Source organism: Drosophila virilis, chromosome X, assembly GCF_030788295.1.
Source record: "Drosophila virilis strain 15010-1051.87 chromosome X, Dvir_AGI_RSII-ME, whole genome shotgun sequence".
Classification (NCBI taxonomy): domain Eukaryota; kingdom Metazoa; phylum Arthropoda; class Insecta; order Diptera; family Drosophilidae; genus Drosophila; species Drosophila virilis.
This window is the reverse complement of record NC_091543.1, coordinates 5,906,984-5,918,699: the sequence shown is the minus strand read 5'-3', so window position 1 is coordinate 5,918,699 and position 11,716 is coordinate 5,906,984. Positions and strand designations below refer to the sequence as shown.

General features: G+C 48.7%; 5 protein-coding genes across 6 annotated transcripts in view; 3 read left to right on the top strand and 2 right to left on the bottom strand.

Moving 5' to 3' along the window:
- Positions 1 to 239: 239 nt before the first annotated feature.
- On the top strand, positions 240 to 2,864 carry LOC6633652 (lipid scramblase CLPTM1L). 2 transcript variants are annotated; one of them, XR_004302937.2, is made up of 3 exons: positions 240 to 1,479; positions 1,555 to 2,486; positions 2,593 to 2,864. XR_004302937.2 is itself a non-coding variant. In XM_032433278.2 (2 exons), exons 1-2 carry the CDS (start codon positions 577 to 579, stop codon positions 2,329 to 2,331), a joined length of 1,680 nt encoding a protein of 559 aa, XP_032289169.1. In that variant the 5' UTR covers positions 240 to 576; the 3' UTR covers positions 2,332 to 2,526. The 2 variants fall into 2 exon arrangements, 1 of the variants encoding a protein (XP_032289169.1); XM_032433278.2 differs by lacking the exon at positions 2,593 to 2,864 and having other exon boundaries at positions 1,555 to 2,526.
- Positions 2,865 to 3,270: 406 nt separating this feature from the next.
- Positions 3,271 to 5,283, bottom strand: Bap60 (Brahma-associated protein 60). The gene is made up of 3 exons (XM_002056809.4): positions 5,065 to 5,283; positions 3,721 to 4,971; positions 3,271 to 3,653 (listed from the first exon to the last, which is right to left on the bottom strand). Exons 1-3 carry the CDS (start codon positions 5,173 to 5,175, stop codon positions 3,498 to 3,500), a joined length of 1,518 nt encoding a protein of 505 aa, XP_002056845.1. The 5' UTR covers positions 5,176 to 5,283; the 3' UTR covers positions 3,271 to 3,497.
- Positions 5,284 to 5,591: 308 nt separating this feature from the next.
- LOC6633650 (26S proteasome non-ATPase regulatory subunit 5) lies at positions 5,592 to 7,573 on the top strand. The gene is made up of 2 exons (XM_002056808.4): positions 5,592 to 6,866; positions 6,935 to 7,573. Exons 1-2 carry the CDS (start codon positions 5,731 to 5,733, stop codon positions 7,302 to 7,304), a joined length of 1,506 nt encoding a protein of 501 aa, XP_002056844.1. The 5' UTR covers positions 5,592 to 5,730; the 3' UTR covers positions 7,305 to 7,573.
- Positions 7,574 to 7,658: 85 nt separating this feature from the next.
- The window catches only part of Lgr4 (Leucine-rich repeat-containing G protein-coupled receptor 4), a 34,694-nt gene continuing 30,636 nt past the window's right edge, over positions 7,659 to 11,716 (bottom strand). The window contains exons 13-18 of the mRNA XM_015170081.3: positions 10,036 to 10,271; positions 9,869 to 9,983; positions 9,174 to 9,318; positions 8,965 to 9,119; positions 8,035 to 8,108; positions 7,659 to 7,963 (exon numbers count right to left, since the gene is read on the bottom strand). Of these exons, the coding sequence (XP_015025567.1) occupies positions 7,659 to 7,963; positions 8,035 to 8,108; positions 8,965 to 9,119; positions 9,174 to 9,318; positions 9,869 to 9,983; positions 10,036 to 10,271 (1,030 nt within the window). The remainder of the gene's footprint in view (positions 7,964 to 8,034; positions 8,109 to 8,964; positions 9,120 to 9,173; positions 9,319 to 9,868; positions 9,984 to 10,035; positions 10,272 to 11,716) is intronic.
- LOC6633644 (putative uncharacterized protein DDB_G0277255) overlaps positions 8,085 to 11,716 on the top strand; it is a 61,833-nt gene continuing 58,201 nt past the window's right edge. Inside the window, exon 1 of the mRNA XM_070210411.1 lies at positions 8,085 to 8,254. The gene's annotated coding sequence lies outside the window, so the exon portion shown is untranslated. The remainder of the gene's footprint in view (positions 8,255 to 11,716) is intronic.

Here is an 11,716-nt window from a genome sequence, read left to right as displayed (position 1 = left end):
GGCAAATAATAAACTGATCTAAATAATTTGTTGCGCCATGATATGAATATGAATATTTGTTTATTTTCTGACAAAAGGTAGCCCATTTTTTTGCAATGGCAATTTTAAATAATCTGTAAACAAGTTAATTAGAGAACGCAATTTGCAAAGTGTGGTGTTTGGTATTTTTTAGTACTTTAACGAAACTTAACTCAATGAACAGTTATTTGCAGCACATCAAAATCAAAAGCAGCGGACGAAAAGATGTAGAAACGTGTGCGTCAAAAAATATAATAGAAATTAAAAAAAAAAAAAACGAGAAGCCCCACAAACATTTTGTGTGTGAACGTAGCGCGTGAGTAGGCTCAGAGCCATTGGCCACTGTGCAACACCAGTTGGCAACGTTGTGCAACACTGAAACAGCTACGCCGGCATTTAGCGCACTTCGATGTGCATTAATTGAGAGACGTTTACCAATTTTCAATTGCCAACGCCAAACGGCAGCGCCAGCGCCTTTCGACTCATACGCATCCTCAGCTCGGGGCGTTGGCAGCACACGCACAGACATTCTCATCAGTTGGCGGCACAGTTGGCGTCATGGCCATGCCTTCGATCTCAACGCTGGTGGGCGTGGCGTTTTTAGCCTACATCCTGCATTCCATATACCAAATGTCGCAGCTCTTCACGACGCTCAAGTGCAGCGACTCGCCCTGCTACACATCGTTCCTGGCGGAGCGGCCGCGTCTGCAGCTGGCGCTGTTCAGTTCGCTGACACGTAATCCGATTGCCTCCGAGGTGCAGGATCTGTACAAGACGAAGCGTTTCGATTATGGCAAACCCTTCGATCAGGACTTCAAGCTGGATGTGCCGCTCAAGACGCGCCGCAACGGCACGCTCTACCTGCATGTGGTGCTGGCGCTGGAGGGCGAGCCGCTCGAGTGGCGCACCCTGCGCCGCGAGGGACCCACCGTGCTGCACACGCTCAGCATGTGCGAGTATATGTTGCCGCGGGCGGAGGCCTTTAATCTGCTGGGCGATGGCGAGAAGCAGTCGTCGTCGTCGTCATCATCGCCAACGGCGGCGCCCGTGAAGCGGTCATCTGTGCCGGGTCGACCCATCACACACATACGTAGCGATGTGTACGTGACGCTGCTGACGGATCTGTTTGCGCTGTCGCAGGCGGACGTGCCGCCAGAGATGGCACAGCTGATACGCGTGAATCGCATGCAACAAATACTGCCCATACTGCAGACGGACATGTTCAATACACGGCTCAAGGATCTGGTTGCCGTGACGAGCAACACCACCGAATTCACATTCCGCTTCCATTACAAGCCCGTCGGCGTGGGCAAGCTGCGCCTGATGCTGCTCATGGAGCACGCCACACAGGCGCTGCAGGCGTTCGGATTTGCCAGCAAGGACATTGACGAGGTCAAGGGCATCTTCTCCGACACGAATGTGTACCTGCTCTGCGGCACCATCTTCGTGTCCAGCATTCACGTGAGTAGCCATCATAAAAACACATCTGATTATTATGTATCTAACTGGCTGCACTTGCGCTTTGCGCCGCAACAGATGCTCTTCGACTTTCTGAGCTTCAAGAACGACGTGTCCTTTTGGCGCCAGAAACGCTCCTACGAGGGCTTGTCCACGCGCACCACACTCTGGCGCGCCTTCTCGCAGATCGTCATCTTTCTGTATCTGCTGGACGAGCAGACATCGTATCTGGTGCTGGTGCCCGTCGGCCTCGGCACCCTGATCGAGCTGTGGAAATGCAAGAAGATATTGCGGCTCGAGCTGAGTTTCAGCTCGTTCATCAGCCGCAAACTGGAGGAGGTGGATCAGCGCAACGGGCAAGCACAGCCCGCCGCTGGCCAGCTGGCCGAGCAGCAGACGCAGCAGTTCGATCGCGAGGGCATGCGCTATCTCAGCTATCTGCTGTATCCGCTGTGCCTGGGCGGCGCCGTCTATTCGCTGCTGTATCAGCCGCATCGCTCCTGGTACAGCTGGACCCTTAACTCGCTGGTGAATGGCGTCTATGCGTTTGGGTTTCTGTTCATGCTGCCGCAGCTGTTTGTCAACTACAAGCTCAAGTCTGTGGCGGCTCTGCCCTGGCGCGCTTTCATGTACAAGGCCTTCAATACGTTCATCGACGACTTCTTTGCCTTCATCATCACCATGCCGACGGCTCATCGTGTCGCCTGCCTGCGCGACGATATTGTGTTCCTTATCTATTTGTATCAGCGCTGGCTCTATCCGGTGGACGCAACGCGCGTCGATACGGGCCTCGCCATTGATGAGACGCCTCCGGCTCGTGGCACCGGCTCCGGGTCTCGCCCCAAGCGCGACTAAAGCCTCGCTTCGGCTCATGACATCACAATGCTAAGTAGCTGCATATTCCGTCGATTTGTTTAGCAAATAGTTGCAACCATTGGCTGTAATCAATATACCCTACACACACACACACACACACACATACACACACACACACACACACACACACCCATGTAAGTGTTTATTGTAGCAAATGCAAGCGTCTCCACGTAACATTTGTTGCCCGCCTTGTTTTACGAATTGTTGAAGTTCCTTTTCACGATTGAAGTTCCCTTTCAGTTGGATCCTACTCGCCACACAAATTTGTATACCCTGTATCCCACTGGATGCATAGCAGGCGGAGAGGCAGCCAACACAGTAGCAACATAATCTGCCCTAGTGGAGGAGGCGACATATTCTTGATAAGCCGGGATATACATATATTCCCATTTTCACCGCTTTCACGCAGGCAAGTTCCCCAAGCAGGCAGTAAATATGTCCAGAGTCGTCCGGATCGGACCACTATAAAACCCTTCCTTTATACTCCCAATATAAACACAAGTTCTTTTCAACATCGGAACATTTTATTATATAGCATTCGTTTGCGTATTAATATCTTGTCTGATTTTCAAAATATTCCAAGTTAGGAACTTCTTACAAAAGATATGCCAACATATGAGCAAAGTCCCATCAGTACTAGATCTCATGGTAAAAATCTGTTGGGAAAAACATTGTTAATATAATTAATCTCTATGGCAATAACTGGGAAAAGGTAATCGCTAAATTTTCTTGATTCGCATCAATGTTATTCGTTATCCCGAAATATCCATATCGGACAGTTCGAATGGGAATCACATAACTAGAACTTTTCCCAGTTGGATGATAAAAGACAGCAAATCCAGTTGAAGGGGAATGTTAGCGGCAATTCGCAACGTATTTTGATAGAGCCTCAGCTAGCCTCCAGGAATGCGCACAGTAGTATTCGCATACATTTAATGATCCTAACTGGGTTACAGGTGATCTATTTGTATTAGGTTTTTTTTTTTTTTTTTGTATATTTTTTGTTGTTGGCAAAAAAATGATTTAATTATGTATAGTATATATAGTAGCATTAGAGCTTAACTAAACTAAACTGCCGAAGGAAAAGGGAGTTTGCCGTGCCGTGCCATGTCGTGCGGTTCGACAGGGATTCACAGGAGACTCGCTTAGCCGTTGCGTATGCCGAGGGCCTGCTCCAGTTCGGCGCGCTTCTGATTGACCTTGGTGAAGAAGTAGCGCGAGACGGCCTCGTGCGTCCAGGGCTGATAGTAGAACTCGGCGCGTCGCTCCTCCTCCGGATTGCCAACAACATCGGTCATGAGCTGCGAGAGCAAACAATTTATAGGATTAGAGAAGGATGCCAGATCAGGAACATTTGTGTTAACTCACCTTAAGGTCTCGCGTCTGGCTGATGATCCAGCGATGGATAAACATTTGCGGATCCTTGGCAAAGCTGAGAAAGAATTCGCGATTCGTTTTCATTTGATTGATCGTATCGACGGTCTCGTGTATCTTTGTGTCCAGACCCTGGATCTCCTGCTGGCTGGCGGTGCTCATCAAAAAGCTATTCATTTGGGTCTTGAGCGTGTCGTCCACCTCGACATCGATATCGTAGCAGGCGGTCTGTTTGTTCTCCGCGCCGCTCTCAATGAAATGATTGATGACAATCGGATCTGGCGGATGGAGCAGCGGATTCAGACGCTGTGGTATCTCAGCAAATTTCATGCGCTGACAGCTGAAGATCTGCTCCAAATATTTGTCACAATTGATATACTCCCGCTCGTGGGCATCCTGCAGCTTGTGCGTCTTGATGTACTGCCACAGCGCCGAGATGATGACGGGCCGCGTCTGTGTGTGCACGCCCAGCAGCCGGGCCAGGCGCGGATCCAGTTTGAACTGCAGCGGCTGGTAGTCGAGCAGCAACAGAATGGTGCAGCGCACATTTCGATCGCCGGGCCGTTTTACCTGAAACCCGTCCGTTTCCTGTGTGGTGTGTGTGCGATGCCATTCCACCAGATGATTATCCGGCCCATACAGCTCCTTGTCCAGTTCGATGACCAGCGACTTGAAGAACGATGAGAATTTGCGCTTGATCTTCGTATTGGGATCACCCTTGCCATCCTCCAGCAGGCGCCCCTCCACACGCAGCTCCCAGGAGGCAACGGCGCCCTCGTCCCCATCATTGCTCGGCTCCTTGCTCGGGTAGAATGTATTCGAAATGAAGATGCGCAGCTTGCGCTTCTGCTTCATTGGCCGCTTGAGCGCCTCCTGTATGTCCAGACGTTTGCGCATGATGGTGGCGTCCAGTTTGCGTTCAAATGTTAGCAGATCCATGTACGCCTGCGACTCCGGCACCAGGTCGCGCACCTTTTGGGGCAATATTTTATCCGCCAATTTCTTCTTCTTTTTGGCGCCAGTTGCAAATTCGCCCTTGTTGGGACCGCTGTTCAGGCTACGTGACTCCGCCGAACGTTTGCTGCCACCGCCGCCGCCAGCACCGCCGGAGCCGCTGCCGCGCAATCCGCTCTGGAAACTGGGCTGGGTGGTGCGCTGCAGCAGCGCGGGGCCGGGGCCAACGGGCGCGGTAACACTGCCGGGCACTGGCTGCGTTGTATTCGGATGTAGCGGAAAGCCGCGTGGCTGCATGCAAAAAAAAACAGGGGGCGGGGGAGGGGCGAAAAAAAACGAACAGTGTGAAAATTGGCAATTAATCGATGATTGATTTGCACTTACCGGGAAAGTGGTGCCGGTGACTGGTGGATAGGGACGCATGCCAGGCGATTGGGGTGGTGGCTGGTAGCGCGACTGCACTGGCGCTTGGCCAGGCGCAAAGCGTTGCGACATTTTTAATTCTGCTTTGCGTTAAATAACTTGGCAGTTGTTGCAGTTCAAGAAAATTACAACCTTTTTTATTACAACAACGCTGCGTCACAAAAAAAAAGTCTGTAAAATGGCGTCAGGCTTAGGGTTGTAATATATACAAAGTCGCTATCGATAGTTGGGCTATTGAACAAATGCCGACATATCGATGAGTATATATATATTTGGCGATATTTTCAATTTAATGTTGCTTTTTTGTTTCGCAATGGGCATTGAAAATCCAATTTGTTGGTCAAAATGCGGCTTATATAATTTAAATCTATGTGAAAATCGTAAAATATTTTTAATTTTTATCGATGCACACCTAAGTGGTAAATTTTAATGATAGCTGCTGTATTTGGTATTTTTGGGTATTTTATGCCTGCACAAGACGCGGTCACACTGACCGTGACTAGCGGCTTTGGCTGTCACAATTTTATCAATAAGCAGCCAGTTGCTTGACTTATTATTTTCGTTTAATATAAAAAGTTGAAAGTTTTTGTGTTCGCAAGCAAAGCAGAGAAACGCAACGAGCACACAATGGAGGAGGAATGGTGGCAAACCAATTTGCGCGAGCTAAATGCAAAGGGTAAGCGCATGGAGACGCTCACCAGTATGTTTACGAAAATCAACAAACAATCGGCCCTGCCGCGCCATATAATTGAGTCGCTGTTGCGCGCGCCGGCGCTCTACGAATGTGCCATCGTCGAGGATGCCGACAAAGAGCCACTGGTGAATATGTCCACTGACTTTATACGCAGCTGCCTGGACCAGCTGCAGCTGGACATGAGCGATGCGAATCTGCCGCAGCTGCTCAACCCCGCGCTGCATCATTCTAATCCCGCCCTGCGTGCCTTGGTGCTCAACAATCTGCTAAAGGAGCTGCGCCGCCAGACTAGCGACAGCGCAATACAGACGCTGCCCAGCAACGAGTTGCTCGTCTATGTGCTAGACGAGCTGCAACAGCCGGAGACGCAGTGCAGCGCCGCCGCCATCAACATATTGACCATTGTGCTCAGCCAGTGGCTAAATGATGCCGGCGTCCAGTCCAAGCTGGTGCAGCTGCTGCAGCAGAACGAAGTGGTACGCTGTCGCGCCTACGAGTTGGGCGTCATGCTGGCCAAGCGCAGCGCCGATTCTCTAAGCTCCGTCGAGTTCATACTGGATGCAGCGCTCGGCGAGTTGGACAACGACGATGTGCTGCTGCAAGCGAGCGTGCTGGAGATACTGGTGCCTTTGGCCGAGCAGAATCACGGCCTCAGCTACATGGAGCGACGTCGCGTCTTCGATATCATCAGCAGTCGCGTGCAGCGCATCGAGGAGCATCCATTGGACACCCTGCTCATACCCAGCATCATGAAGTTCTTTGGCAAAGTGGCTGCGGTGCAGCCGCAAAAGATCATAGCCGGCTATCCGCACATGCTGGCCTGCCTGTTTGAGCTGCTGCAGTCCGGCGATGAGGCTGTCCTGCCCACGGCCATGGACACGCTGGCCAATCTGGCGAGCACCGTGCAGGGCAAGAAGCTAATGCATGCACAGTTCCAGCCCGCCATGCAGCAAACACTGCGCAAGTATGCGGACTATATCAGAAATCTCTCGCCGCCGCTCAAAATACGCTTGCTCAACTCTCTGGATGTCATCTTTACCCAGGAGACGCCGGCCAGCTCTGAGCTGAGGTGCGCATCAGTTTGGGCCTTATGAGTAGCTGTCTCTGACCGTTTCCTTCTCTTGTTTGTTGTTGCAGCGCCATTTTGAAGAACTGGTACGAGTGCTTTGCCAGTGGCCAGCAGCTGAGCCACATCATGGAGCTGCTGCACACACCGTTTCCCGATCTCCAGCTGGCCGCGCTGGGCCTGCTAAAGACCCTCTGCCAATACCAATGGGGCATCAAAGCTGTGCAGGGCACAGCGGGTGCCATTGAGTTTTTGCTGTCGCGTCAGCCTGATCTGCACAAGGATGTCAAGTATCTAAAGTGGCAGATTATGGAGCAGCTGTCGGTTAGCAGCGAGTTTACGGCCACCGAAACGGTGCGCTTCACTGCCTATGTCAACGAGGGACCATATCATGTCCAGAGCAATGTCAACATTGCCACCGAGCCGCAGGGCAATCAGTAGCCACAGGCGCTATCACACCTGGTCAGCCGGACACCCACATTCACACCCACACACTCACACATACACCCTAAGCAATACAAGTAGCTGTGAATGCACTCCATGCCTGAGGTTATGCTGCACGCATAACTGCGCCTGCATTTACAGTTAAACCACACTTGAGGTTAGTTTTGGGTCTCCTTTTTAACCCAGTTGAAAAATCCATTTGAAAAGAAATAGGTCTCGTTTTCTTTTTTGCGCAGCAAAATTCCAAATATATGTATTTAATTACACGTTTGTATATTTGATAGAATTATATTTAAATTTAACTATTTAGATCACATGTGGATAAAATCGCGCTGCTCAGTCCAAGTTGACCTACAGGTAGCTCATATGCCTGTGCGACATGCGCTTGCGTCCGGATCCGCCAATGCCGCCGCCAGCGCCACCGCCACCGCCCAAATGCGCCAAACTGACGCTCAGGCCGGACTCGTAGCCGGTCTGCGTTTGGGAGCGCGTCTCATTGTTACCCAGCGAGCAGGTGGGCAGCGTGTGGCAATATCGACGCAGCTGCTGTTTAAACGCGGCCGTTGTCAGTGTGTAGAGCACCGGATTCAGTGCCGAGTTCACCGGCAGCACCAGCACTGCCAGCCAGGCGTACAGATCGGGCGAGATGGCACAGCCTAGAAGAGCACAGCATCAGCACAGTCAGACGAGCCCACAAATGCGAGCGAGTAAGCGATAATTGGGTTACCTGACAATGCGGCCACTTTCACTACTATAATGGGCAGCCAGCAGGCGCAGTCCGTCGTCACAATGATGGCAAAACTGTAAGGATTAAGAATAAATAATAGGCAGGCAAACATTGCAGTCGACTCAAGCCGACTGCGCGATACTCTGTTCACGGCCTGAATGCAGCTACCAACCACCCGAAGAGAGTCTACTTTGATTATTGGCTGGCTGCTCGTCAAACTGTAAGTAACTAGAATGACTTTCAAACTGTAGGCATATTGAGAGATAATAATTCTAACCAGAAATTAACAATCAGAGAAAATTGCTTTGAAAAATTCTTGTAGGAAAACTTCTCTACATTTCCTTCCTAGAATATTCCCAAATAGGGAAATAACGAAAACCCACTTAAAATAAGTACAAGATCCTAATAATAAGAAGGGTAAAATGGGCTTTACGGATCAAGTTTTTTGAGTCGAAAAAATATGGAGACTGTATCAAACGAATATGTTTTTTTTTTTAATAACAATGATGTCTAGTACACCCACAAAGGGGGATATGTCAGTTAGAAGCTTTATATTATGTACATAAAGTTTTTGGTCTTACGCAAAGCTACGTTCGCTTTTCCAAGATAGTCCTAAAAGTCCTAAGATAATTGCCCAGCCTAATAAGATAGATAATCTTCGCTGATTTCAACTACCAAGCACTTTATCAAAGCGCTCTCAGGCTAAACAACATGTTAAAGTGTTTGTTAACTTTGATAGAAACACGAGAAAGCGTTTCTCAGTTGCTTGCAGACACTTCTAAGCTGTTGTGCAACACTATTTTGTAAGTGTTGCCAGCTTTACTTTAGCTGTGCAGCAGTCAGGCCTTCTATCAAGCTGTTGACAGAGGAAACGCGTCTCTCTGACCTCGTAAGCTACCTTTGGGCAAGACTTGCCGCCAACTGACTCACCGCGTGGCCACCACACTCTCGCGTCCGCTGTGCGTGCTCCGCATGCCGCCGCCGGAGTCGCGTATCGCCTGCAGCATGCGCACGTACGAGAAGAGTATGAATATCAGCGAGATCGTGTTGATGCAGATGAACAACAGCGCCGAGTACTCCCAGCCCTGTCAAATAGTCGAGTTAAATACTTTCAATTCGATTCCGCTTTGCATGCTCACCTTGGCGTAGGGATCGTGTATGTGTAGCGAGAGGCAGACGCCGTTGTTGCCGTAGAAATGGGCGCCAAAATAGTCGTTGGGCAGCAGCGGGGCTGCAGCCAATCCAAAGCTGATGCCCCACACAAGCAGCAGGCGCAAAACAATTCTGAAAGCAAAAAGCCATGTTTAATAGATGCATTTGCGTTTTACAACACTGCCGCGTGAACACATTTGAATAGCGTTTCACAGCACTGCACTGAGGCTGTGATTTAAGTTCTACCCAATCTTCAATACTTTAAAACAAGTTAAAGGCTTTGGGGAACTCAAGAACTTTTGTATTTGGTTCACGACTAGCAACAATATCTCGCCTTTAGGTCAGACTCTTTTGGCGCAAATATCGTTTTTCTTTTCACTTTGAACACAATAATCCGGCTCTTTCATATATTTATATTTATACCATTTATTATTATTATTATTGATATCTCATATATTTATTATGCTTAAATTGATTTTTAATTATTAAGCAATTCTTTTATCAAAAATTAATGTTTGGTTTAGATTAAGGTTCGACTAAATAGGTTGAATGTTCGTTTTATAGTATAGCCTTGGGTTCGCACCGGCGCTTATGCCATAGCTGGTTCAGAGCAATGCTTGAAGGCACTTTAGCACTTTTTCAATAATTGTTCATCAGAATCGCGTCTAAGTTTTGAACTTACCGAATCTTTTCCGTATCGCGTGGCTTCAGTGGCCGTGTGACAGACATCAGGCGATCCCAGGTGACCAGGGTTAGCAGCAGCGTGGAGGACTGACAGCTGAAGGTGCTCAGAAAGCCTGCAAGCAATAGGATTATATTGGTGGATCAGAGGTGAACTTGAGCACGCACCTGCAAAGGCGCAGAATCCGCTGTGCCGCCAGGATTCCTCGTGGCGAATGTACTGGCCGCGAAAGCTGATGTCCGCGCACGCGATAAGCGTCAGGTAGATGCCCATGAGGAAGTCACTGACCGCCAGGTGGCGCAAGTAAAGCGAATGCTCCACATTGCTGCGAGATTTGTAAAAATAACGGCCGGCCAGGACGAGCAGATTGCCCACCACCGCAATCGAGGCCATGATCCAAACGCTGTAAAGAAACAAGGGCAAATATCTATTTACATGGAACTGATTGATTGATTGATTGACTGACTGGCAGGTTTGATGGACTGACTGACTGACTGATGATCAAAGCATAAAGCTCAAGTTGTTAGAGCTGGAAAGCTGCACCTTTTTGAGAACTTGTGTGATGTGGGGGAAAACTTTCATTTGAGACGTGTTTCACATTTTTCGTAAAATCCACTCCACTTGGTGGAAAATTGAGTTCAAAGATTGTATGGTCGCAGCTTTAAGTGTCTACTCCTAAAACTTAAAGCTCGATATAAAAATGTAATGAATACGTAAAAAATGCAATGCGCATTCGTTGAAAATTCTCGGAAAACGCCTATTTACCAAGATTGATGTAAAACTGCATGTGATACTTGTTTCGAAATCGTTGATTCCCACTTTTGGGTCTTAATTCGATGGATTCCAAATCCAAATATTAAATATCTATGTAAACTATGTCCTGAGTCGAGGAGTACAAGAGATTTCGTGTAAATTTCAATAACTTGAACCTTGTTAAATGGGCGAAAATTCATTAATTTAGAGCCCAAACATGGAGTACAAGATGGTACGGGAGACTTCAACTTTCCAATGTCGGAAAATGGGTGAAATTGGCGGTGATGCTGATAATTGAAAGAAAAAACGGCCGGAAAACACTCGTAAGATGTTTAGAGAGGGATGAGGAGACAGAGAGAGAGAGAGAGAAAGGGTAAATGATAGATAAAGAGACAGAGAGAGAGAGAGGGGGAGATAGGGAGAGAGCGAGAGGAAGCGCCCACAGTGCGTATGTAAACGGAATATCAATTGCCATAAATTTAGGCAATTAAAGCAAATTTAAGTGCCCAAACACATCGCCCCCCCGCCTCAAACCCCTACTCAATGTTATTGGCCAATTAGGTGTAGCCGCCTTTGTGCCACAGAGTGTGTGTGCTTGTTGTGTGTGTGCGGTGTGTGTGTGTGTGTGTGTGTGTGTGGCGCACAATTGTCAAGTAGCTGGGTGCTCATTATTGCAGTCATAGTTGCTGCTGTTTGTTCGTGGAATTATGATTTGGTTGCCAGGACACGGCGCACACTAGTAGTTGGCATTCCGCATCCGCCAGCTGCTGTCGAGGACAATTGTGAATGCTTCCCTTCTACTTACGATGATTGCAAAGATAGTGTGCGTGGTGGGGGCAGGGGAAAGGGAGGGATGGGAAGTGGTAACCAGTTAGCAATGGGACTGTAATTTATGCCAGCTTCAAGTGTCCTGTCATCCATTCATTTGCCTTACAAGCAAAAATCATGACACTTTGCTGGGTTAATGCTAAAGTAAAGACAAGAAGTTCGTCCTACACACCAGTAATTGTGATTGAATGACACTAGGCTAAAGTGAGGCTTTAAGGAGCGATTACTTCGAGCAAGAGAGAGCGGGAGCTTAATTTAATTGCATAC